Genomic DNA, 27,295 nt, shown 5'->3' on the forward strand with positions numbered 1-27,295 from the left:
AAAAGAGACAAAGAAGGCCACTATATAATGATAAAGGGATCTATCCAACAAGAAGACATAACAATCGTAAATATGTATGCACTCAACACTGGAGCACCCAGATATACAAAGCAAGTACTATTGTACCTAAAGGAAGAGATAGACCCCAATTCAATAACAGAAGGGGATCTTAACACCCCTCTCTCAGCATCAGACAGATCATCTAAGGCAACAAATCAACAGAGAAACACAGGATTTAAACTGCACTTTAGACCAGCTGATCTGGCAGATATCTATAAATTTCATCCAACAACTACAGAATATACATTCTTCTCATCAGCACATGGAACATTCTCCAGGATAAACCACATACTAGGTCACAAATCAAGCCTCAGTAAATTTTTAAAAATTGAAGTCATTTCAAGTATCTTTTCAGACCACAATGGAATAAAACAGATTAAAACATATTTTATGTGAAGGTACATAAATATTGGTCAATTGTTTTCATTAGGTGACTGAAATATCAATTTTACTGTTTCCAATAAGGAATCAATAATTACTTTTTTAAATATAAAGGCAATTAAAGTCATTTGTAAAGATAGTATCAATTGAGACTTTGTTGCACTTACATGACTAATCTATTATAAACAAATGCCAATCTTAAAAACAAAATTCCAGTTAAGTACAAGTACGGTTACACCAAGTACAGATAAGAAAATACAAGGGGCTCACTGGCTATGCTACACCAAATAGATGAAAAAGTAAAATTGATTTTATACTGTAGGTCTGTATAAGGAAATAAATAAAACCCTATCCTTTTTTTCTGCATTTTAGCTTAGATTTCTTATACAAATAACAGAATGCTTCATTTCATTCCCTTCAGTAAGATGAATTTCTTAGAAAAAGATTGAGAAGAGTTGATAACCAACTCCCAAATTTTATGTTTTTTTTTTTCTACTTTAATAAATTTCTTGACATATTCAACATACATAGGAAAATCTTTTCAGTAAATTGAGCGCTTGAGTCTACAAATGTCTTGAAGATCTCTGGCAAGTTACATGTATCCCATGTTGCTTTTGGTTTCCCATCTCTTCTGTGCTTCAAACCCTCAGAGTTTCTTCCTTTTCTGCGCAGCCTGTGACTTTTCGGCCTCCTTTTTGGCTTTTACAAACTTGTGGCAGGCAACTGCTTTGGCAAGTTTTACACCAGGCTCTCAAGTAGCTAGCTGGTTGCTAAGATCCTCAGCCTCAATTTTCCACTCCTCCACAGCCAATCTATCTTCTTTTCAAGGCCTGTCAATTACAGGTCTGTCAATTTTTTTAACAGGGAGTTCAAATCTATCAGTGACTCAAAAATACTGAGTAAGCTCCTTCCACTGGGTTTCATTTGAGGACAGTTCACTATGAGATTCTTTTTCATTCTTCAATTTATCTTTTCTGGAGCATTTTCTTCTCTTCCTTCTGAATCTTGAGGTTGAGATTTTCTCTTCAGAATGTTTTTTATGCAATTCTTGAAAATTTATTCCACATATTTAGGGGTATTCCAGAAGGACACTCTTCATATGCGTTACATTTGTCTCTGTTTCAGTTTTGGTCCGTCTGTTGGGAAATCTGAGATTTCTGTTTTTCTAATAGCCTCATCCTCTTTATCTTCCTGCAAGTTAAGTTCAGAGTTCTCTAATGTAGCTTCATCATCAGAATCCAACTCAACATCACTTCCATTTAGACCAGGAGGTAGGAGCCTACTCTACATCTTTTCTTCTTTTAAAGACCTATCTTCCAGGTCCAAAGAAATCAGATCTTATTTTTTGTGGTTTCGTCCAGGCTCATCAGTTTTTGGCTCTCTGAAACATCCTAACCAAAATACTGTCTTGGCTTTTTAAGAGGAAGGAGTCTAGCATCTTACTGCTTCAATTCGAATCCTGACTCTGACACCTACTAGTGGTATGAATAAATCATTAAACATCTCTGACCCTCGGTTTCTTTATCTGTAACACAGGAATAATTATATGGTCAGGAAGTGACCACCCAGGCAGCCATCTTAACCCAGTAAAATGTTGAATAGCAGTGGTGAAGATGGGCATCCTTGTCTTGTTCATGATCTTATCGGAAAGCGTTCAGTTCTTCATTATTGAATATGATGTTAGCTGTGGGTTTTTGATAAATGTCCATTATCATGTTGAGAAAGTTCTTTTCCATTCCTAGTTTGATGAATTAGTTTTAAAATCAGGAACTGATTTTTACCATGAAAGATACTGAATTTTGTCAAATGCTTTTTCTGCATCAGTTGAAATGATTATACGGTTTTGTTACTAACTGAAGATGTTGAACCACCCGTACATTCTTGTGACAAATCCCACTGGGTCGTGGTGTATGGGTTCTTTTAGCATGCTGCTGGATTCATTTTGCTAGTATTTTGTTGAGTATATTTTGCATCTATATTCATAAGGTATATTAGAATGTAATTTTTTTTCTTGGGATGACTTTGTCTGGCTTTGATAGCAGGTTAATACTGGCCTTAGAAGTGCTCCCTCTTTTTCTATTTTTTGGAAAGGGTTGAAAAGAACTGGCATTAATTCCTCTTTCTATGCTTCCTAGAATTCACCAATGATGCTATCTGGTCCAGGGCTTTCCTTTGTTAGAAGTTTTTAGATTATTGATTTAATCTTTTATAGGTCTGTTCAGATTTTCTATTTCTTTTTGAGTCAGTTTTGGTAATTTGTGTTTTTCTAGGAATTTGTTCATTTCATCTAGGTTATCTAATTTGTTGGTGTACAATTGTACAAAGTATTCTCTAATAATCATTTTTATTTCTGTAAGATCAGTAGTAATTTTCCCACTTTTCTGATTTTAGTAATTTGTGTCTCCTCTCTTTTTTTCTTAGTCTAGCTACAGGCCTGTCGATTTTGTTGATTGTTTTTCTTTTTTTAAAAAAAAGATGACTGGTAAGGGGATCTTAACCCCTTGACTTGGTGTTGTCAGCACCATGCTCACCCAGTGAGCTAACCAGCCATCCCTATATGGGATCCGAACCTGTGGCCTTGGTGTTATCAGCACCACACTCTCCTGAGTGAGCCACAGGCTGGTTCCATTGTTGACTGTTTTTCTCTTCTCTACTTCATTTTTCTCTGCTTTAATCTTTATTCTTTCCTTCCTTCTGCTTTGGGTTTTGCTTGCTCTTCTTTCTCTAGTTCCTTAAGGTATAAAGTTAGATTGTTGGTTTGAGGTCTTCTTTTTTTTTTACATGTAGGCCATTACCACAGCCACAAATTTCAATCTGAGCCTTGCTTTCAATATAAAATCCCATAAGTTTTTGTATGTTGTGTTTTCCTTTTCATTCACCTCAAAGTATTTTCTCATTTCCCTTGTCATATCTCCTTTGACCTATTGATTGTTTAAAGGTGTGTTGATTTCCACATACTTACAAATTTTCCAATTTTTCTTCTGGTATTGATTTCTAGTTTCATTCCATTGTGGTTGGAGAAGACACTTTATATAGTTTCAATCTTTTTAAATGTATTGAGACTTTTTGTGATCTAAAATATGTATTCTAGACCATTCCAAGTGCACTCCAGATGAAAGTGTACATGGTTGATGGTATGTGGAGTATTATGTATATATCTGTTAGGTCTAGCTGGTTTATCATGTTGTTCAGTCCTCTCTTTCTTTTTGACCTTCATCCATTATTAGATGGATTTTTGGATGATCTTCTATCCATTACTTAAAGTGGGGCATAAAGTCTCCAACTATTATTGTGGAACTGCCTACTTCTTCCTTCAATTCTGTCAATTTTTGCTTCTTATATTTTGGAACCATGTTGTTGTGCCTGTATATGGTTGTAATTGTTATATCTTCTCAATGTATTTATGTTTTTACCAATATGTAATGTCCTTCTTTGTCTCTTATAACAATTTTTACCTTAAAGTCCATTTTTCCTGATATTATTATAACTGCCCCAGCCCACTTTTGGTTACTATTTGCATAGAATATCTTTTTCAATTCTTTCACTTTCAACTTATTTGTATATTTAGATTTAAATTTAGTTTCTTATAGACAAGATATATTTTGAATGTTTTTAAATACATCTGCTAATCTTTACCTTTTAATTGGAGAGTTTAACACATGTGAATTTAAAGTGATTACTGATAAGGAAGGCCTTACTCTGTCATTTTGTTATTTTCTACAAGTCTTAATGTCTTTATTCCTCATTTCCTCTATTGTAGCCTTTTTTTCTGTGTAATATATTTTTCTAGTGTACCATTTTGATTCCTTCATTTCCTTTTTGCATATTTTAAGTTATTTTCTTAATGAGTACCATAGGAATTACAATTAACATCTGTATTAGTCCGTTTTTGTGTTGCTATAACAGAATACCTGAGACTGGATAATTATAAAGAAAAGAGGTTTATTTGGTTCACGATTCTGGGACAGCTACATCTGGCATGGGCCTCAGGCTCCTACTCATAGCAGAAAGCAGCAGGGCAGTCAGCGGGTGCAAGATCATATGGCAAGAGAAAGCCAGAGAGAGAGAGGGAGATGCCAGGGTCCTTTAAACCACCAGCTCTGGTGGGAACTAACAGAGCAAGAACTCACTCTCTACCCCACCCCAGGGAGGGCATTAATCTATTCATAAGGGATCAACTCCCCCGCCAATGACCCCAACTGCTTCCAACATTGCCAAGTTGGGGCTCAGATTTCAACATGAGCTTTTGGCAGGGGACAATATATCTGAACTCTATCAATGCCCTAAATTTATAACAATCTTGTTTATATTGATAATAACTTCAGTAGCATATAAAATCTTTGCTCATATACAGTTCCACCTCACTTTCTGTTATCATTGTCACAAATTATATCTTTATACATTTTATGTTCATCAACATACATTTATATTAATTATTTTATGCATTTGCCTTTTAAATTATATAAGGAAAAAGAGGCATTACTAATCAAAAGTACAATAATACAGACTTTTATATCTACCTGTGTCGTAACCTTTCCCAGAGTTCTTCATTTCTTACATGGCTTTAATTTATTATCTAGAGTCCTTTCATTTCAGCCAAAAAGGACTCCTTTTAGGATTTGTTGTAGAGCAGGTCTACTAATGAAAAAATTACTCAGCTTTTGTTTATCTGGGAATACGTTAATTTCCCCTTCATTTTTGAAGGACAGTTTTGTCAGTTATAGAATTATTGGCTGCTATGATTTGAATGTGTACCCTCCAAAATTTAGATGTGGCCAATATGATAGTATTAAGAGGTGTGGCTTTTAAGAGCTGATTACGCCATAAGTATTCCTTCCTCGTGAATGGGATTTGGTGTCCTTACATACAGGCTTGACAAAGGGAGTTAGTTCTCTCTTGCCCTTGCAGAGAATGCAGTAGGAAGGCCCTCACCAGATGTCAGCACTATGATCTTGGACTTTTCAGCCTCTAGTTCCATGAGAAATAGATTTCCGTTGTTCATAAATTACTCATTCTTAGGTATTCTGTCATAGCAGCACAAAATAGACTAAGACAATGATTTTTTTTTTCTTTTAGCACTATGTAAATCCATTGCTTCCATGGTTTCTGATTAGAACTTGGCTGTTAACATTATTGAGAATCCCCTGTACATGATGAGTCATTTCTCTCTTGCTGTTTTCAAGACTCTTTCTTTATCGTTGGCTTTTGAGTTTGATTATAACATATCTTGGTGTGGATCTATCTCTTTAGGAATTTATCCTACTAGGTGTTCATTGTAGATTCATAACTTTCTTCAAATTTGGGAAGTTTTGAGACATTATTTCTTTTGTCCTTTCCTCTCTCTCCTCTTCTTTTGGGGCTCCTATGATGTTTATGTTGGCACACTTGGTGGTATCCCACAGATCCCATAGGTTCTATTCACTTTTCTTCATTCTCCTTTTTCCTCCTTAGACTGGATACTTTAATTTACCTATGATCAGGTTCACGTATTCTTTCTTCTGCCTGCCCAAGTCTCCTACGGAAGCCCTCTAATGAATTTTTCATTTCAGTTACTGTAATTTTCAGCTCCAGGATTTATATATGATTCATTTTATTTCTATCTCCTTATTGATATTCTCCTTATTGAGACATTATTATCCTGGTTTCCTTTAGTTCTTGGTCCGTAGTTTTCTTTAGCTCATTGAAAATATACAAGACAGATGATTTAAACTCTCTGTCTAGTTGTCCAATATCAGGGCTTCCTCAGAGACAGTAACTGTTAATTTTTTTCCTGTGAATGCGGTGCTTTCTTGTTTCTTTGCATACCTTGTAATTTTTCTTTTTTGTTTAAAACTGAACATTTTTAATATTATAATGTGATGCCTCCAGAAATCAAAATCTTCCCCCTACCCAGGGTTTGTTGCTGCTGCTCATTTAGGGTTGTACTTGTTTATTTGGTTAGTTACTTTTCTTAATTATTTTTGTAAAGACTGTAGTTTTTGTTATGCATTATTATTGAAATCTCTGTTCCATTAGCTTACTGGCCAGCTAGTGATTGGACAGAGATTTTCTTAAATATCTAGAGACAAAAATAAAACAAAAAATATTTTCCTAGTCTTTGCAGATAAAAAAAACCAAAAAATATTTTCCTAGTCTTTGTCAGTCTCTGAGTTGGGGCACTCCTTCAATGCTTAGTCAGGCCATTTTCAATTCTGCCTTAGTCTTCACACTCTGCTTACAAAGAGCCTAAAGAGCAGTCAAAGGTGAAAGCTCAGGGTCTTCTCAGGTGTTTTCTGAGCAGGCACTTAGCCCTGTGCATGTGTGTGATCTTTTGGATTGCCAAGGATAGGTGGCAGGTTTTCAAAGCCTTATTTCCATGTATCTCCTTCCCCAGTCTCTTCTAAGCTTTTCTGTCTGTCTGCTGCTTACCCTGTGTGTTGTCCCTTGCCCCAGGCAGCTGTGGGTAACATATGCCTTTTAATATTTTCCACAAATACCCCTGAAAGACTACACCAGCCCAGAGAGAGTTCTGAGGGGAGTAACAAAGGCCAGCCCCTGAACCAATCCTTCAGGGAGTCACCAGACAGGTCAAAATGAACAATCACATTTCTTAAAAACAAGCCCTGTGCTGCCTCCTCTATCAGCAACAAACCACATGAGGTACCTCAGTCAATGTCTGCTTGGACATTGCCAAGCTGGAAAATGGGGGATGGTAGGAAGGTAAACAAAACTATGGAACTCTCTCTTACCAAAATTTAGCAGCTTCATTCTTTATTAAGTACCTCCCCCAGGCGTTCTAAGATTTTGATTAAATTCCAGAGTTTTAAAAAGGTGATTTTGACAGTTTTGCCAACTTAATTGTTACTCCAGTGGAGGGGCAGATACTTGGAACTCCCTACTCTGCCCCTCACAGTGACATCCTTCCTCAACAGAGTTTTGTAGTTTTTGAGAGCATAAGTTTTGCACTTTTTTTGTTATATTTATTCCTAAGATTTAAAAATTCTTTTTGATAGTATTGTAAATGGAATTGCTTTCTTTATTTCATTTTCTGTTTGTTCATTGCTACTGTATAGAAATGCAATTGATTTTTTGCATATTGGTCTTATATCCTATAAACCTGCAGAATAAACTGCCCCCAGCTCCACATCTCAAGGCCCCAGTGGGGACCCATTTGGACCCCAAAATATATTTTTTTGACATATTTCAAGATGGCTAATTCAGGAAGACTGGAAAAACAGGATTGGCTAGAAGGCTGTTTCTTTGGAAAGAAATTTACATCTTTAAATGCAAACAATGAAGCTCCCCTCCTTTGGCTACTATCCTTTTTGAGGCAGCTGTGAGATGGTCTGAATTGTTTTCATTTGCATACAAGATGTCTCTACTAAACTTTAACTTATGACTTCCTTCTTTCACTTGTGACACCTACCGCAAGAACTTCAGAGAAACCTGGTCTCAGGCTACTGTTCTGTTTACCTCCCCCCACCTTCTCTCTCTCATGAACTCTGGTATATAAGCTTTGTACTCCCATTGGACATCACTCACTTTTGATTCCCCTGTGCTTTGCCCCTTTCCCAGCACATTACATAGTAAAACTTGATATGCTTTTTCTTCATATTGATCTAAATTTGTCAGTGATTTTTATTAATGAACGTTTAGGGGTGAAGAAGTTCTCTCCTTTGGCCCCTATACTTCTATATAGCTCTATTCCATCTTCCCCTTTGTTGTGCTATTATTGTTATACAAATTACATCTATCTATGTTACTAATCCAACAATTATTGTTATAATTATTACTTTATATAATTTTATGTCTATTAAATAAACTTTCAGAAGCAAGAGAACAGCAAGTATATATTTATGGAGTATGTTATATTAACTTTCTTATTTACCATTTCTGGTTCTCCTTATTTCTATGTTATAGGATCCCCCCCAAAATAATTATTATAAATTATTTTATGCAATTGCTTTTTAAATCAGTGAAAGAGAAAAAATATGTATTTATTCTGTCTTTTATAATTACTTATTTACCTTTACTGATGATAATTGGCATTCCAATTATCAGCAGGGGCACTTACTTTCAGCCTAAAAAGCTTCCTTTAATATTTCTTATAATGCAAGTTTGCCAACAATAGAGTCTCTCCGTTTTTGATTATCTGAGAATGTCTTTATGTTGCCTTCATTTCTGAAAGACAGCTTCAGTCGGATATAAGATTCTTAGTGAACTGGTTTTTTTCAGCACTTTGAATAAATATTCTGGCCTCCATTGTTTCCAATGAGAAGTCAACTGTTAATTTTATTGGGTTTCCTGTGTATATGGTGATTCATTTTTCTCTTGCTGATTTCAAGATTTTGTCATTAGCTTTCAGCATTTTATTATGATGTGTCTAGGTATGTATCTCTCTGTGTTTATAATACTTGGAATTATTGAGCTTCTTGGATGTGTAGATTAATGCCTTTTGACAAATTTAAGAAGTTTTCAACAATTATTATTTACTTAAAAAAATGTTTTTTGCCAGCTGGCCAGTACGGGGATTGAACCCAGGATCTTAGTGTCAGCTATTATTTTCGAATATTTTTAATGCACCTTTCTCTCTCTCCTCTCCTTCTGGTACTTCTATTACACACACATTGGTCTGTTTAATGTTGGCTCTGTTTTGAAGTGATTCTGAGACCCCATTCACTTTTCATCATTCTTCTTTTCTCTGTGTTCTTTAGATTACATAATACCTGTCAGTCTATTTTCAGTTTTGCTGATATTCCCTTTGCCAGTTGAATTCTGCTGTTGAGCCCCTCTACTGAATTTTTCAATTGGGGTTATTGATGAGTTCAACTCCAGAATTTCTACTTGGTTCTTTTAATAATTTCTATGTCTTTATTAATATTCTCTATTTGATTAAACATCATCATATAATTTCCTTCTTTAAGCATGATTTCATTTAGCTGTTTGAACATGTTTATAATAGCTTTGAAGTCTTTGTCAAATCCAACATCTAGGCCCTCTTACAAGCAGTTTCTTTTGCCACCTCCCTCCCCCTTTTTCCTGTATATTAATCACATTTTCCTGTTTCTTTGCATGTCTCATAATTTTTTGTTGAAAAAAACAGACATTTTGGTTAATAGACTGTGACTACTCTGGGTAATGATTCCCTACCCCCACTCCAGGGCTTGCCATTATTGTTGTTTGCTTGTTTAATGACTTGGTTAGATTAAATTAAGTTCCGGCAATGTGAAACCTTGAATGTCACTCCTTAGAGGGAACAGAGTTGAGCATAAACATACACATCGTGGATAATATAGGTTTTAGCAGGGCTCTTTTTGAATGTCTCTTTTCCTGATTTGTCTGTTAAGCCATCTATATCAGTTGGTATAACACCCAGCTGTTAGGCTCCAGTAATTGCTGGCTGATTGCTCCACTGTTTTTAACAATGCCCTGGAGCACAAAGTTCTTCACAGTCTGATCCAAATAAAGAGGTGAGTCTGATCCAAATAAATTGAGACAGGGTCACTTCTTGAGGAGTCTTTGAGGTTTGTTCTGGCCCCAGGGGGCTCTTCTTAACTCTCTCTCTCTGGCGAACCAGCCTACCTAAGAGCTTGTTGCTCTTAATAGCCTCCTCTAATTAGCTTACCACCAAAATCTCTATTGTTTTCAAGAGAAACCCTTAGGCTTGAACTTCACCATATTCTGTTTCAAATAAAGTCAAGTTCCTCTGGGGAGAGCTTCTGAGCTCTCTGTTTTTATGTACTGACTCTCCCCTTTGGCAAAACCTGCAGTCTTCTGGGCTTGCCTCTCCCAGCATAGAATGTCTGTTGTACAAGTGACTTGGGGCAAGAATAATTGGAATCTCAGAATTCTCTTGCCTGTCATGCGAGGGGTCAAGTCACTGTCCTATGAGTAAGGCATAGATAAAAGAAAAGAATTTCCAACCTCTTGGTCATATTCAGCATCAATTTAGTCTCTTTAATTCAGAGTTGAAATGGATGAGAAATGGTGCCCCTCCCTGTAAGGTACTATATCCCTTGATGAGGAGTTGAGGGACTACATCCCTGTCTTCTTGGCTACACCTCCCAGAATGAGGCTTCCATCAAGCAATTGGGGCTGGGCGTAGAGGACGGAGTATTTAATGACTCAACTGTTATAGACTCTTGCTGCTCTTATTAAGTTTTAGGAAATTTTATTGAATAAATGTTTTTTCATTTGTAGTATGCCCTTAATACAATTTCCAGAGACTTTAAATGGTTGGCTTTTACAATAGTTTTTACCAGTTATGCTTATTTGCCAGAGTGGGTCCATGCAGCTCCTCATGCTGCCATTCCAGAAATGGAATTCCCTTTTGCTTTTTAACCATTTCATTCTATTTATATTCTTGAGTTTTGTTATGAGATGCAGTTAAGTTACTTGTAAACAGTTTGATCCTTTCAGATCTTGCTTTTAAGAATTTTCAGATAGGACTACAGCAATATTTACTCTAGGGCTATCGGAAGCAAAACCCTTCTGAGTAAGATTTTCCAATTTGGTTGGTGGAACTATTCTCAGTGCTGTTTGAGTGGTAGGCACTGTACTGTCTGATCCTTTCAGGTTGTTCTTCACCAGCCTTGAATAGTTTCCTCACAAGTGTGCACTAATCAATACTTAGCTGAATAGTCAAGAGGGACCTTAAGAGATATCTAGAGTTCCCTCTGTTTGCAGCTCTCCTCTCTCTGGTATTTTATCCTCAGAAATTTAGCTGATTTGATCTCACTGGACTCAAAGTTCTGTCTCAACTTAGAGACTCTGCCAGGATCTGCTGTGGTTTCTCCTCCCTGAACTGTGGTTTCCAGGCCAGTAAGCTAAGAGATTGTAGAATTCATCTCGTTAATTTCCTGTCTCTCAGGGATTACTGCTCTTCACTGCCTGATGTCTGCTGTCTTGAAAACCATATCTTCACATACTTTGTCCTTTTTTTTTTATTATTTCAGGTGAAGTAAATCCAGTTCCTGTTACTGCATTCTGGCTGGAACAGAAGTCATCTTTCTTCATTTGAAATATTGATTTTTACTCTCTTTCTGATTTTCAATTATTTTAAATTCATGAGATGTTAACCCTCCTATTTGTAGGGTCTACAAACTCTTGTTCTTAATGAATCTTTTCTACATGTTCTATAATTTTTTAAAGCCCATCTTTAATAATAATTTCCACCCTTTGGAAATCCTAAGTGACCCAAGGGTAAAAGTGTTCCTCTAGAGCAGATGCCCCAAGCAATCACCAGCTCAGGACCAGTTTGTACGTTAATTCTCAGTTTAGAAATGAAGGCATCAAGTGGGCAGTGATTTCAGATTCTGAACTGGTGTGCAATGCACCTTGGGGTTTTGATTTCAAATGTTAATCACATGCAGCCCTGGGTAAAAATAAGTATCTCTTTGTACTTTATGTGGATCAGTGATAAAAAATTTTATATTCCTTTTATCGAGGTTGAAAAGCACTTCCAGGGTCCTGCCTTTATGGAGAGGTTTGTTTCAATTTCCACCCTGAGCAATGTTAAGACCTCATCTCTTCTCCTTATAGAAGCATTAAAACCCAAGTTTATAACCACTGGGACTATTTCTGAGTCAGAAAACTATTTCCAGGACCATCGTAACTAGTTTACAGCTTGTTGGTCATTTTGGTACATGGGATTTATTTTCCTTTCTGGTGAGTTCAGCTAGGTATTAAATTGTTCATATTTAAATTCAACATTTCTAGGTATTTCACCAAGGTATTTTTAACTATGTCTATTATGTTTTGGAACTATAGTTTTCCCTCCCCCATAAATGTTTAAGCAAAAGTTTGTGTATGTACATAAATATGCATTATTGAGGGAAGAGTCCATAACATCAATCAAATTCTTAAATGGGTCTGTGGCCCAAGAAAAAGTTAAAAAGAATTGCTCTTAACCTCTGATCCGTTTGCCTAAAAGGTTGTAATTAAAATGCTATCTATTCCTACAAATCCAGGAATTCTTTAGACATACATTCCCTACCATAAACAGCTGAATATATTTTCTACATATTTCAAGTTCATAAATCCTCATTTGTCTTTCATATCCTTTCTATATCCCTAATTGCAATAGATTTTAAACACATTTTTTAACTCAGTGTTCAGCAGAATGAGGATCCTACATATCTCCCTTGGATGTGAAAGTAAAAATATACTGCAAGAAGGAAGAGTAGGGGGTGGGGGAAAAATCTAAGGATAATACAGTACACAGAAAGAAAATGTTTAATAAACACAGTATAAAGATGGTTAAGATTTGAAAGTGGAAGAAGATGGCAGCCCTCAAAGACAGGGATCAGCACTTCTGAGTGTCCATTTGCTTTATAAAATGATAACTTGATTAAACTGTTAACCTACTTGATTTTTATTCTAGATACACAGGACAAAATGAACTGTTTGGCAAAAAAAAAAAAAACTTAATAAGATAACAGGTTTGGTTTTTCTATTTTTTTTTTTTTTTTTGGCAGCTGGCTGGTATAGGGATCGAACCCTGGACCTTGATGTTATCAGCACCATGCTCTACCGGTTGATCTAACCAGCCAGCCCTGAATAAAATAAATATAATAAATATATAAAATAAATTAATAAATTATATATATACATGTAAAAATATTTATATATCTCAAATGTCTATTACAATTATGGTATTAAAATGGTTGAATAACAATTATTAGTATAGATATATATAGTAATATAATATACAATAATATTATAATTATTATATATTACTATATATTATATATATTACTATAGTTATACATAATTATGTTTGGGGACTATTCATACTTATATATTATTATATATTATATGTAATTGTAGTAACACATAATTATTATAATATACAATATATAATCATATATTTTGGCCAAACACTTTAGTATATATTACTAAAATCATATATAATATATAGTAATGTGTAATCATTTTAATAATTGTTGTTATAATCTACATATAGATGAATTAGGTTAGGGAAGAAATATTCTTTATAGACAGTTCCATTACCAGTTGAGAAAGGAGAAAAATTGAGAGAGAATCAATTTTGTCATTTAGCCAGGCAAGATTTCACTGAAATATACTATCTATACAAGCACAAATAATTAGATTATCCATTTCCTTGGGAAAATTATCATCAGATGCATACATGTAGAAGTCAGAAATGTAAGTGGAAAATATTACAATTTATAAGGCTGATCTTCTGTTTGGGAAAACTACATGTAGCTTAATGTTTATAGTTGACATATTACTTTGACATTCTTAAATGAAATAAAATTCAGTAAAATACTTATTCACTTCATTTGGTTCTTCCAAAAGCATTATTAAGTAGCAATAACAGTAGTAAAGAAAAAGGTATAGTTTCTGTCTTCTAAGAACTTACCTCCAAGAGCTTCCTTTTAAAATGTTCTTTAAAGTATCTGATGATTGCTACATTAACAGCAAAATCCTATAAGCCTTGTCATGAGTAAGGAAGATAGATTTCCTGTGATTTAATCCCTTTAATATATAAGGAAACAATACCTGCCCAAAAGTCCACTTGACTACATCAGTTTTCCATTCAAAAGTACCTATTTCCCATATGATTCTCTGCTAGCAACTAACAGCTGTCAGTCAAGAGGAGCTGTTACACTGAGAAGTCTTACTGATGTAGTTAAAAAAAGTAGATACGGAATTCAAAATCAGACAGACAAACTTAACTTTGACTACTGGCTCTGCCACTGTGTAACTTTGACAAAGCTCTTTAACATCTAATCAATTCATTTATCTGAAAACATAGGGGAGGGCCGGCCCATGGCTCACTCGGGAGAGTGTGGTGCTGATAACACCAAGGCCACGGGTTCGGATCCTGTATAGGGATGGCCGGTTGGCTCACTTGGGAGAGCGTGGTGCTGACAGCACCAAGGCAAGGGTTGAGATCCCCTTACCGGTCATCTTTAGAAAAACAACAACAACAACAACAAAAAAGCATAGGGGAGCATTATACCCAAGTCACAAAATGGTCAGGAGAATTACACGTAAAAATGGTTAGCTCTCAAAATGCTAAAAAGAAGATAAGTACAACAAACAAATGAACAAATAAACAATAACAGCTAGAGTGAGATCATGGGATACATTCTAGCTGACTTTTTTTCTCCTTTCCTGTGAGTGAATACCGTCCCAGCCTTTCCTATATCATGAAATGGATTATGTAACAGATAAAATTTCTGCAATTTTAGTTATAGACCTCAAGATTCTAACTAAGGCCAAGTGTTCCCAAATCTACTCATTTATTAAATTTCACCTATGCCCTTAACACTCATCTTATATCTAGGAAACATTTTGTAAAATTCTCCAAAATTCTTATAAAGTCCTAGATCCTGTTAGATAGCAGTGAGAAGAGTTTATCAACCCCTGGCCTTAGAAGTCTCTTGAGGTTTGATCCCTTGAACTAAAAGACTTCTAAAAGCTGCTAAAGATAAAAAGAGCCTACATAAAACAAAACAAACCCCAGATAGTAAAATCTCCCTTTCTCCTGACCTAATCCCCTAGTTTTCACTTTCTTGCAGTTCTGAGATAAGGACACAAAAGCAAGCAATCTCATTATGAATTGAAGCAACATAATATATACCACAAAAGTTGTTTCCGTTGAGGAGTGGGTATGTCCAAGTGGGGAATAGTTTTACTTTCTAGGTAAGTAATAATAGAAGATTGATGTCAGACACTTAGCCCTCCAATCTCAATAGTAACCATCTCTGTCTACACATTTAACAGCAATTGAAAAATAGAAGCTAATAGTGCTCTGTCACTTGTAAGGAAGTTCAGTTCTATCCGCCAAAATAAAAAATTTGTTTTCCCTAGATACTTCCTTATGAAAATCAATTCTTTTATTGATAATATACATGGAAAATTTTCTGGTTTGGTAAAAAGGGCACTGAGAGGAAGTATAACTTTGGACTAGTCAGTCAACCTTTTAGACCAAGTGTCCTCCTCTATACCCTTGCTATTCAAAATGTGGTCACAAATAAGCAGAATTGGCATCACTTGGGAGCTTGTTAGAAATACAAAATATCAGGCATATTATATGACAATACCGGATACTACTATACCCTGGACCTAATGAATCAGAATCTGCATTTTAACAAGATACCACATAATTTATATACACATTAAAGTTTGAGAAGCACAGCTCTATACAACCGGGGTTCTGACTAAATGATCTTAAGGTCCCTTATACGTGTTTCTCATGAGGAATTACATCTGACATCACCATAGCCAATATTCTCACGTAGCAAGAGTGGACTAGAGCTGAGTAGCAGCTGCCACATTAGATGCACTCTCTCTAACTCTGCCAGTCCCCATCTGGCCCCCTTCATCTATTTTTGTTAATTGCTTTGCTCCTATTCAGCCTCTACATTAGATTCCAAGCAGAATTGAGGAAGTCCCCTTTTCAGTAAAAAAGAGATGCCTTCAGAGATAAAAATTCATTAACTGTATTTTTTAGGTGAAAGGAAAAAAATTGTCATTTACCTTGATGGGAAGTAGTGAGGTCCAGGTAGGAAGTAAGGGTGATGAAAAGAGAATCGTGGTGGTGTCCCAAACAGTGTGGCTGGATGGCCAAGAGGAGGGGGCTGGTAGACATGTGAGTGTGGAATGGGAGGAGCCTGGGGGATTGAAGCACTTCTTGGACAAGTGGAAATGCTGGGATATTCCTTGGGAGGTTGGATGGTCGAGGTTACAAATCTGGCATGGGCAGTACTTGCACTCGTTGGAATCCTGTTGGTGCCCTCCAGAGAGACAGGAGCGGGTCTCTTCACCGAGTGACTGGCTCCGGAATGCAGCTGATGAGTGTCCGTTTGGGAAGGCCCAGCAAAGCGCTGGGATGGGAGTGCTGGGTGGAGGGGCAGACTTGGACCTGGGATGGCCACCTGGGCAGTACTGGAGACGCTGGGCTGGAAAAGTGTGATGGGGCTTGGGCGCGGGACCGTAGGTGTGGGCAGCTGAATGGCAGATGGGGCTTCACCTTTAAAATAAATATAGCATAGGTCAAGCATTAATTGAGTCACTCCATGATTTTTTTTTTTTTGGTAAAATTTAATAAACTCTACAATCAGAAGCCTTCACTAACCACCTTACCTAATAGCATCATTATATCAAACCACTCTATTTCCTTTATAGCATGTTGAACTAAATGAAATCATCTTGTTTTATTTATTTACATTTTTTGTCTCTTTTCCAACTAGACTCTAGTGACATGAGAAGAGAGAACTTTTCTGTTTTGTTCACTACTGTATCCCCAGGGCATAAAATGCTGGCTGACCCAGAATAGGCCTTCAACAAATATCTTGTGGTTGAATAAAGAAATGAATAAAATCATTAATAGATAAATTGAAAGAATGAATACACACAAATGCTGGTATGCTTATATAACTATTTCTAAGAGAAATAATATGAAACTATGGACAGTAGTTACCTTTAAGGAGCTGTCATCTGAAGAGAGAGGACAGGGCAGTGGGTTACTTTCATTTTATACCTATTGGTACTATCTGAATTTTCTATTTATCTAAATAGGGATTTCAGAGTAGCAGTATGTGTCATTATTCTTTTACTTTGTATACTTCTCTATATCAAACTAAATTACAAATGTCATTTAATTTTTTAGTTGAAAATAACTTGAACAATTAATAAAAGTGTTACATTCTATTGCATTCAATGTGAATACAGAAGGAAATTTCCAAGTGAGACTAGGACTTGCCACAGATCAACCATTTATGAAAGTGATGAAAGGAATACTACTGCAGCAGGGCATAATGGATATGGCAGAATTTTTAAAGGTAGGTGAAACAATTATGTGCTTTATCTTTCTGTTCCTGAAGACAGTACTCCTGATTGAGTTGCTGAGTTATTCAAATGACATAGCCTAAATTTAACTAAACTGTCCTAAAGAAATACAGATAGAAATGATAGCAATAGAGTCATGATCTCATTTATTTCAGTGAATTAGGTGTCTGTTAATAAATAACATGCAATCCATGAACAGACTCTGTGCTTAGAAATGTCTCTGTCAGAGGATGAAAGAAAATGTGGATCTTTCAGCCTTATCCAGGTAGTATCTCCCTCTCATTCCTTCTATCTAGATAATGCCCTCTTAAACCTGGAAGTAGGGAATTAAGAGACATATCCATCTGTTTCAAGATGGACTCTGACCCAGTGAACTATAGGACTACGGTGTAAGTGAACCTGTCTTGATTCTCAACTGAGGACCTTAAATGAACTAGCCCTCCCATCTGTGAGGTACAGGCACTCCCTATTCAGGCTTTTCCTGACTTATCAAGCACAAAATAATTTCCCTCCTCTTTGTTGCCTTCAGTCCTTGTAAATCTATCGTTTAGTATGAAATGGTTTAAATCTTTGCAATTATTTGTTAATAGTTCCTTGCTTGAGAGCAGGAACTATTTTATTCATGTTCACATCCCCAGTATCTAACACAGAACCTAGTTAATAAAAAATAGTTAAAAGAGGTATAAACAGATGAAAGAATAAACTATAGCTGATAGTATTTCTACCACTGATCTGGTATAAAGAGATCTGAAACTTCTCTAAACAACTATGAAGCTGGGCGGATTTCTAAAATCTCTCAAAAATTTATTACGTGAATTATCACTGTACTCAAGACATTTGCTCCAAAAATCTACCTCTAATGCAGATTTCTTTTTCCTATACCCAGTACAAGAAGCTCTTAGTCTTCAGTAAAGAAGTACGGTCATTCTGTGCAAAGGAAAAATAAATTAAAAGAGCTGTACAGAATCATTGATAAAGTTTCAATTACTGAAGAAGGAAGGGACACATCTTTTACCAAATGTTCTTTTCTACCAAAGGTATTCCTATAAAAGGAGGTGGCAGTGAGGCACAGGGTGATAATCATGCATTCATTTAATTCAATAAGTATTCATTAAGCAACTAACATACGCAAGGCACTGTTTTGGTCCGAGGTCAAAAATTAGATACATAGAGAGTTATACAGAAGTATAATAAAGATGTCCTAAATGTCAAAATTCAAGTTGCTAAGTAGGAGGTTAAAATCTGCAATATCCAGTTATCTCTGATATAAACTGTCAGTGAATAGGAAAGACTTGTGAAAAAGGCAGAGCTCTAATGAATCAAACTGTAGATAAGGTATGATAGAAACTAGCCAGTCACTGTTTTCTCTTCACAGTTAGACAGATTACATTTCCCAGCCTCCCTTGCAGTTAGGAATGGCCACATGGCTAAGGGCTACCCAATGGAATGTAAGCCAAAGTTATGTGCACCACTTCTGGGACTGGCCCATAGAGGACTCTCATATGGTCCTCCATGCTCTTTTCCCTTCTGTCAGTTTATGCACACCAGTGTGGTGGTCTTGGATGCCACATATTAAAGATGACAGAGCTATAAGGTAGAAGAAGTCTGTGTCCGTGAATAATCTTTTGGAAGAGAGCCATCTATCAATCAGAAGCACCCTATAAACTTTATAAGGGTAAAAAAAAAAAGCTTTAATTGTATTTAAACCATTAAATTTTAGAGCTTGTTAAAGCAGCTAGCATTATCTAATCATTATAGGATGTAAAGAGCAGAATTTTAGGTATATAATATAGTATGACAAGAACAAAAGAAAAAAAAGTTTTAAACAATTCCTGCATATCTTCCACTAACCACTCCCAAAGAGGAAAAATCCATCACATGTGCTGAATGGATGAAGGACATAACCAGGCTTTTGTTGTGTGACAGGGATAAACAGTGAAGGAGTGGAAAATGGCAAAAAACTGTGAACAGACCAAATTTTTCTATAATAAAAAGCTTTATGAAGGTAATAAGGAGATGAGAACAAACATGTGACTGGGGAGAGAGAGAAAGAAAAGAGAGCAAGAGTAAGAGACAGAGAGACAGATAGGAAATTGAGAACTGGGAAGAACAGGCAACTGCTAAGAAAAGCCAGGATCTGGGGAGTGACAAAGGTAATGAAGAGCCCAGGAAGACTTACTATGTGTTGAAACGTGATTCTTCCTTCCCTATCTGCTCAAGAAAACTCACAATAAAGACATATATTACTTTTTCAAGGAATTTTGAGCCAGATTTGAGTTTCTTATGGATATAATAACACTTTGCTGGAATAGACCTTAAGGCTGGGACAAAAACACCAGCTTTTTGGGGATTATAACAGTGTCAGAATGATGGAAGTTTTTGTTTTGTTTTGTTTTAAGCAAGAGGAGGTAGGTAAACTAAAATGGCACATGTCTATTACCAAAAATTTAGGTAGTATTAAACAATTTTTAAAGAAAAAATTTAGAGGAAATATATGAATTCAGAAGAGTGAAAGATGTCAACTAAGTTAAGATGTAATAAAGAAAAACAATTTCAGGCTTGAGAAATAAAATGTAGAGAATAAGATAATCTAACCAGAAAATTTATATATGTACAAAATGACATTTAAAACCCAGGCTACAATAAATATAGCTTTTACAAAAGTTCCAAAAGCCATTAAATGAATTTGAATACAAATATAAAAAGAGAATGTTGGTGTAGCTGGCATCAAAGACATTTGATAAAAGATATCTAAAGAGAATTCTGGACTATCATGCAATAAGCATGATAGAAACTTGGGATATGGCATTAAATGTTAAGAGACAGATTAAACACAACATTATACATAAAAATAATACCAGACAAGAAAGGTATTATAGATTCTATCAAAGAAACAGTAAAATTGTTTTTGTATCTATCCTTTCTACAACTACCTTATGAACTCTGACAGCAGAGACTGTAAAAACATCTTTACATTTTGTCCCCAGCACAGAGTTTGATCCATAATAGGTTCTTAATAAACTTTAGGTAGTAGAGGAGGCAGGTAGGCAATTATGCAAATGTGGCACTGGAATTTACACAGAAGAATCTGAAATAGAAATCTTCATTGAAATGAAGGAGAATACCAAATTATACAGCCAGATTTCAAATAGAATGAATGAATATCTTAATGGGATAAAAATATTCTGGAAAGATCTGATACAGGACAAATGATTGCTTATTAGAACAAACAGGTTTAGTAGAATACACAAGACAATGAAATAAGTTAGATCAAGAGCCAAATAATGGAGAAAGATTACTGGAAAAACCATGAATTTGATGTATGAAATATGATGTAGTACTAATCACAACATATTTAAATTTAAGATCCTTACTAACAAGAAAAGACAAAAAATCCCCCCTGGAGTTATTCAATTTTTGAAATACACATATTGGCTAGGGACATTTGGAGCTTGGCTCATCACCAGGTAGCATTACTACCTTCTAAAAAGAGAAGCATCTTGCTTTTGTGGACAGTACAGGGGGAGCAAAGTTCATTTTCCTGGAGTACTCCAGAACCTAGGCTGCTTTCAGCAACATTTCTATGGATTCCCAGAAGCCTAGGCAGGAGCTGTGGGCAGCCCACACTGCCCAGCAGAAGGCAGGAGCATGCACAGGGTCCTAGACAGGAGCCATGGGCAGACCTCACTGCTGGGAAAAAGGCAGGAGCATGTATGGGGTCCTAGACAGGAGCTGTGGGCAGACCCACAGATTGGCAGAAGGCAGGAGCACACACAGGGTCTTAGGTAGGAGCTATGTGCACCCCCCACTGCCCGGCAGAAGGGAGAAGCACACTGAAAACACCACTTCCACACGGGTGGCCCATCACAGCCACCACCACAGCTGCTGCCACCACAAAAGTGGTTCTCTGCCACAATAGCAATCACATCCACTGTGCAAGCCTTCCAGTCACTCCACTGCACTGACATAAGGAGAGTCACCAGCAGAGACCAGAAAAAAAAAAGAGAAAGTCTCTCTCCTCAAAGCCCACTCCAAAGTAACAGAAGAAGCAATTGCTCTACCAGACATCCAGACATCAATGTAGAGATACTAGAAATATGAAAATCCAAGAAAATATGACACCAGCCAAAGAATACAGTAATTCTCAAATACCAGACCCTATACAACAGGAAATCCTTGAAATTACTGACAAGGAATTCCAAGCAACAATCTTAAGGAAACTCACTGAGATATGAGAAGACTCAGACAACATAATGAAGTGAGAAAAAAAATATCCAGGATACAAAGGAAGAAATTTACAAAGAGAGTAATACCTTTAAGAAGAATGTTTTTTTAACAGAACTCATGGGACTGAAAGAATCATTCAACAACAGCAAAAAACATAACTGAGAGCTTAAGCAGCAATCTAGAACAAGCAGAAGAAAGAATTTCTGGTCTCGAAGATAGTCTTCTCAAAATAACCCAGGTGGACCAAAAAAAAAAAAAAAAGGATTTTTAAAAAATGAACAAAATCTAAAAGAGTCAGCAGACCACCTTAAGTGCACAAACATTCTAATCATGGGTGTTCCAGAAAGGGAAGAGAAAGGAAAAGGCACTGAAAACCTATTCGATGAAATAATAATGGAAAACTTTCCAGGTACAGGGAGAGACATGGACCTTTAGATCCAGGAGGCTCAAAGATCCCTAAAAAGATTCAATACAAAAAGATCCTCTTCGGGACACAGTAGAGTCAAACTGGCAAAGCTCCCAGACAAAGAGAGAATCCTAAAAGTAGCAACAGAAATGTGTCAAGCCACCTATCACGGAGCCCCACAGCAGACTTCTTAACAGAAACTCTAATGTCTAGAAGAAAATGGAATGATATATTGAAAACACCAAAAGAAAAAAACTACCAGCCAAGCATACAATACCCAACAATGCTATCCTTCAGAAATGAGAGAGAAATAGTGTATTTTTCAGGCAAACAAAAACTGCGGGAGTTTGCCACCACATGACCAGCCCTGCAAGAAATCTTATAGGTAGTCCTGCATCTGGAATCTGAAAAACAATAACCAGTACCATTAATGCACAAGAAAGAACAAAACTCATTTGAATAGAACAAAATGCAAATGAGAAAGAGAAAGAAACTAAATTTTACCACTGCAAAAAACTAACAAACATCAAAGACAAAAATAAAAAGTGAAGAAAGGAACAAAAGATATTTAAAACATCCAAAAAAAAATACAAATGAAAATCATTAAATGCCAAGAGTAAGTAATAACAACCTTAAACATAAATGGATTAAACTCTCCACTCAAAAGACACAGACTGACTGACTGAATTAAAAAGCTAGACCCAACTATACACTGTCTTCAAGAGACTCACCTCACCTGTAAAAATACAGACTAAAAGTGAAGGAAAAAGTATAGAAAAAGATATACTATGCAAATGGAAACCAAAAATGAGCAGGAGTAGCTATTCTTATAATACATAAAACAGACTAAAAAACCAAAAACCATAAAAAGAGACAAAGGATTCCATTATATAACGATAAAGGCATCTATCCAACAAGAAGATATAATAATCATCAATATCTACACACCCAACACCACAGCATCCAGATATCTAAAGCAAATACTATTAGGCCTAAACAAAGAGATAGATCCCAATATGATAATAGCAGGGGATCAAAACCAAACACCCCTCTCTCAGCACTGGACAGATCATGTAGGCAACAAATCAACAGAGAAATACAGGATTTAAACTACACTTTAGACCAACTGAACCTGGCAGATATCTATACACTATTTCATCCAACAACTACAGAATATACATTCTTCTCATCAGCACATGGAACATTCTCCAGGATAGACAATACGTTAGGTCACAAATCAAGTCTCGACAAATTTAAAAAACTGAAATCATTTCAAGTATCTTTTCAGACCACAGTGGATTAAAACTACAAATCAATAACTAGTGAAACTCTGAAAACTATATAAATACATGGACATTAAACAACATGCTCCTAAATGACCTATGAGTACAAGAAGAAATTAAACAAGAAATCATAAACTTCTTGAAACTAATGAAAATAAAGACACATCATACCAAAACCAGTGGGATACTGCAAAAGCACTACTAAGAGGGAATTTTATTGCAAAACACATCAAAAGAATAGAAATATTTCAAATAAATAACCTAATGCTACACCTCAAAGAACTAGAAAAACAAGAACAATCCAATCCCAAATCAGTAGATGGAAATAAATAATTAAGATCAGAGCAGAACTAAATGAAATAGGGACCCCCCCCAAAAGATACAAAAGATCAACGAAACAAAAAGTTGTTTTTTTGAGAAGATAAACAAAATAGACAAGCCATTAGCTAGGCTAACTAGAAAAAGAAGAGAAGACCCAAATAACAAAAATGAGAAATGAAAAAGGAGACATTAAAACCAATCCCACAGAAATATAAAGAAGCATTAGAGACTATTATGAACAACTATGCACCAACAAATTTGAAAACCTGGAAGAAACAGATAAATTTTTGGACACATACAAACTACCAAGACTGAACCAAGAAGTTATAGAAAACCTGAACAGACCAATAACAAGATATGAAACAGTAATCAGTAGTCTCCCAACAAGGAAAAGCCCTGGACCAGATGGCTCTACTGCTGAATTCTACCAAACCTTTAAAGAGGAATTAATATCAATTCTCTTCAAACTATTCCAAAAAATTGAAACAGAGGCCATTCTCCCAAACTCATCTTATGAGGCAGTACCACCCTGATAACAAAACCAAAGATCCAACAAAAAAAGAAAACTACAGGCCAATATCTCTGATGAACATAGATGCAAAAATCCTCAACAAAATATTAGCAATAAGAATACAACAACACATCAAAAAAAATTCTACGCCTTGATCAACTGGGATTCATCCCAGGGATGCAAGGATAGTTCAACATGAGCAAGTCAACAAATGTGATGTACCACATCAACAAAATCAAGGACAAAATCCATAGGATTATCTCGATAAATGCTGTAGTGGATTGACTTATGTCCCCCCCAAAACTCCTTGAAGCTTTAATTGTGTCCTTCAGGTTTTTATGTATTAGAAACTTAGCCTCCACTGTGATTGCGAAGAGGGTGGGAAATCCTATTAGAGTAATTGAAAGGTGGAGCCTTGAAGAGGAGATTGGATTGTAGGACCATGCAGTAGTGAATGGATTAAAAATGGTGGTCAGGGGTGTGGTTCTGAGGACTTAAAAGAAGAGGAGAGTCTGTCTGTTTTGCTCTGTTTCCGCCATCTTGTAATGTGAAACCCCTGGGTCACTGTTGCCATCACCACATGGACTTTGGACTTCTCAACCTCAGAAACCATAAGCAATAAATTTCATTTTCTTTATAAATCACCCAGTTCAGTGTACTTTGTTATAAGCATCAAAAACAGACTAATACAGATGCAGAAAGAGCATTTGACAAAATTCAACATCCCTTCATGATAAAGACACTTAGCAAATTAGGTATAGAAGGAAAGTATCTCTACATAATAAAAGCCATGTATGAAAAACCCACTGCCAATATTATTCTGAAAGGTTTTCCTTTAAGAACAGGAACAAGGCAAGGATTCCCACTGATAGAGTTTGGATGTGTTGTCCCCACCAAAACGCATGTGGAAATTTGATCCCCAAACGGCAGTGTTGGAAACTGATTGGGTCATGGGGGTGGATACCTCATGAATGGATTAATGCTTGCCCTTGGGGACGGGGATTAATGAGTGAGTTCTCACTCTATTAGTTCCTGTGAGAGCTTGTTCTTTAAAAGACCCTGGCACCTCCTCTCTCTCTCTCTTGCTTCCTCTCTCTCTTGCTTTCTCTCTCTCTTGCTTCCTCTTGCCATGTGATCTGCTTGTGCCTGCCGCTTTCTGCCATGAGTAGAAGCATCCTGAGACCCGTGCCAGATGCAGCTGTCCCAGAATCGTGAGCCAAATAAACCTCTGTTCTTTATAAATTACCGAGTTTCAGGTATTACTGTTATAGCAACACAAAATGGACTAATACACCCACTCTCACCACTCCTATTTAATACAGTATTGGGAATACTAGCCAGAGCAATCAGGCAAGAGAAATAAATAAATGGCATCCAAGGCAAGAAACAGAGCATTCCCAGCGTCCTTAGGCAGTAGCTGAGGGCAGCCCCCTCTGCCTGGATGCAGGCAAGAAACACAGCAATCCCAGGGTCCTTAGGCAGGAGCTGAGGGCAGCCTACCCAGGAGCACACTGAAAACATCACTTCCACATGAGTTGCTCAGCACAGCCACTGCCACAGCCACAGCTGCCACAAAAGGTGGATGGCACAGGAGTAGCCACAGCTGCTATGCAGGTGGCCTGCCAGTCATTCAACTACACCAACACAAGGAGTCAACAGTGGAGACTGAAAAAAGAAGAGGACTTCTTTTTCTTCAAAGCCCACTCTAGAGTAATAGAAGAACCAACTGATCTACCAGATGACCAGACATCAACGTAGAAATATTAGAAATGGGAAAACCCAAGAAAAAATGACACCACCAAAAGAATATAGTAATTCTCAAATATCAGATCCTACAGAGCAGGAAATCCTTGAAATGACTGAAAAGCAATTCTGAGCAAAATCTTAAGGAAACTCACTGAGATAGGAGAAGACTCAGACAACACAATGAAACAAGAAAAAAAATCCAGGATATGAAGGAGGAAATTTACAAAGCGATTAGTATCTTTAAAAAGCATGTAGCATTTTCTTTTTCTTTTTTATTTTATTTTATTTTTTTAAAGATGACCAGTAAGGGGATCTTACCCCTTGACTTGGTGTTGTCAGCACCACACTCTCCCACGTAAGCTAACCAGACATCCCTATACAGGGATCCAAACCCATGGCTGTGGTGTTATCAGCACCACACTCTCCCAAGTGAGCCACGGGCTGGACCCCAGAATGTAGCATTTTAATGTAGGTGTTTACAAGTATAAATTTGCCTCTAAGCACTGCATGAGCCCTGCATCCGATAAATTTTGATATGTTGCTCTTTGATTTTTATCTCAAAGTATTCTCTAATTTCTCTGTGATGTTTCTTTTTACCCATAGTCTATTTAGGAGAGTGTTGTTTAATTTCCACGCATTTGTGAATTTTCTAAATTTCCTTCTGTTATTGTTGTCAGAGAACATATTTTCTATGATCTTGGTCTTTTTAAATGTATTAAGACTTGTTTTGTGGCCAAAAGTAAAAAATAAATAATTTTTTTAAATTAGAAAAAAAAAAAAAGAAAAGAAACAAATGGCATCCAGACTGGTAAAGATGAAGTGAAACTGTCCTTGTCTGAAGATGACATGATCCTATATATAGAAAAACCTAAAGACTCCACCAAAAAATCCTTAGGGCTAATAAATGGTTTCATTAAAGCTGCAGGATACAAAGTCTACATGCAAAAATCAGTAGCATTTTTACGCCTCAATAATGAGCTAGCAGAAAAAGAAATCAAGAAGGCAAGCCCACTTACAATAGTCACCAAAAAAATAAAATACCTAGGAATCAATTTAACCAAGGAAGTGAAAGATCTCTACAGTGAGAATTACAAATCACTACTGAAAGAAATTAAGGAGGACACAAAAAGATGGAAAGACATTTCATGCTCTTGAATTGGAAAAATTAACACTATGAAAATGTCTATACTACTCAAAGCAATCTACAGATTCAATGCAATCTCATCAAGATAGCAATGACATTCTTCACAGAAATAGAAAAAGCAATCCTAATATTCATATGAAACAACAAAAGACCCTGAATAGCAAAAGCAATCCTGTGCAAAAAAAGTAAAGCCAGAGGCATGACACTGCCTGACTTCAAATTATATACTACAAAGCTATAGCATGGTATTGAGGTATAAATCTCACATCAGTTAGACTGGCCAGTATCAAAAAGACAGAGAATAACAAATGTTGGTGAAGATGTGGAGAAAGGGAAACCCTCCTACATTGTTGGTGGGACTGTAAATTAGTGCAGCTATTACAGAAAACAGTATGGAGATTCCTCAAACAACCACA

At 36.3% G+C, this 27,295-nt stretch overlaps 1 protein-coding gene and 1 pseudogene across 1 annotated transcript in view; both read right to left on the reverse strand.

Moving 5' to 3' along the window:
* SOX30 (SRY-box transcription factor 30) overlaps nucleotides 1-27,295 on the reverse strand; it is a 50,370-nt gene that overhangs the window by 15,182 nt on the left and 7,893 nt on the right. The window contains exon 4 of the mRNA XM_063086357.1: nucleotides 15,931-16,423. Within this exon, the coding sequence (XP_062942427.1) occupies nucleotides 15,931-16,423 (493 nt within the window). The remainder of the gene's footprint in view (nucleotides 1-15,930; nucleotides 16,424-27,295) is intronic.
* Nucleotides 1,034-1,731, reverse strand: LOC134367906 (protein FAM204A-like; annotated as a pseudogene).

This window comes from Cynocephalus volans, chromosome 2 (genome assembly GCF_027409185.1).
Source record: "Cynocephalus volans isolate mCynVol1 chromosome 2, mCynVol1.pri, whole genome shotgun sequence".
In the NCBI taxonomy this organism is placed as follows: Eukaryota; Metazoa; Chordata; class Mammalia; order Dermoptera; family Cynocephalidae; genus Cynocephalus; species Cynocephalus volans.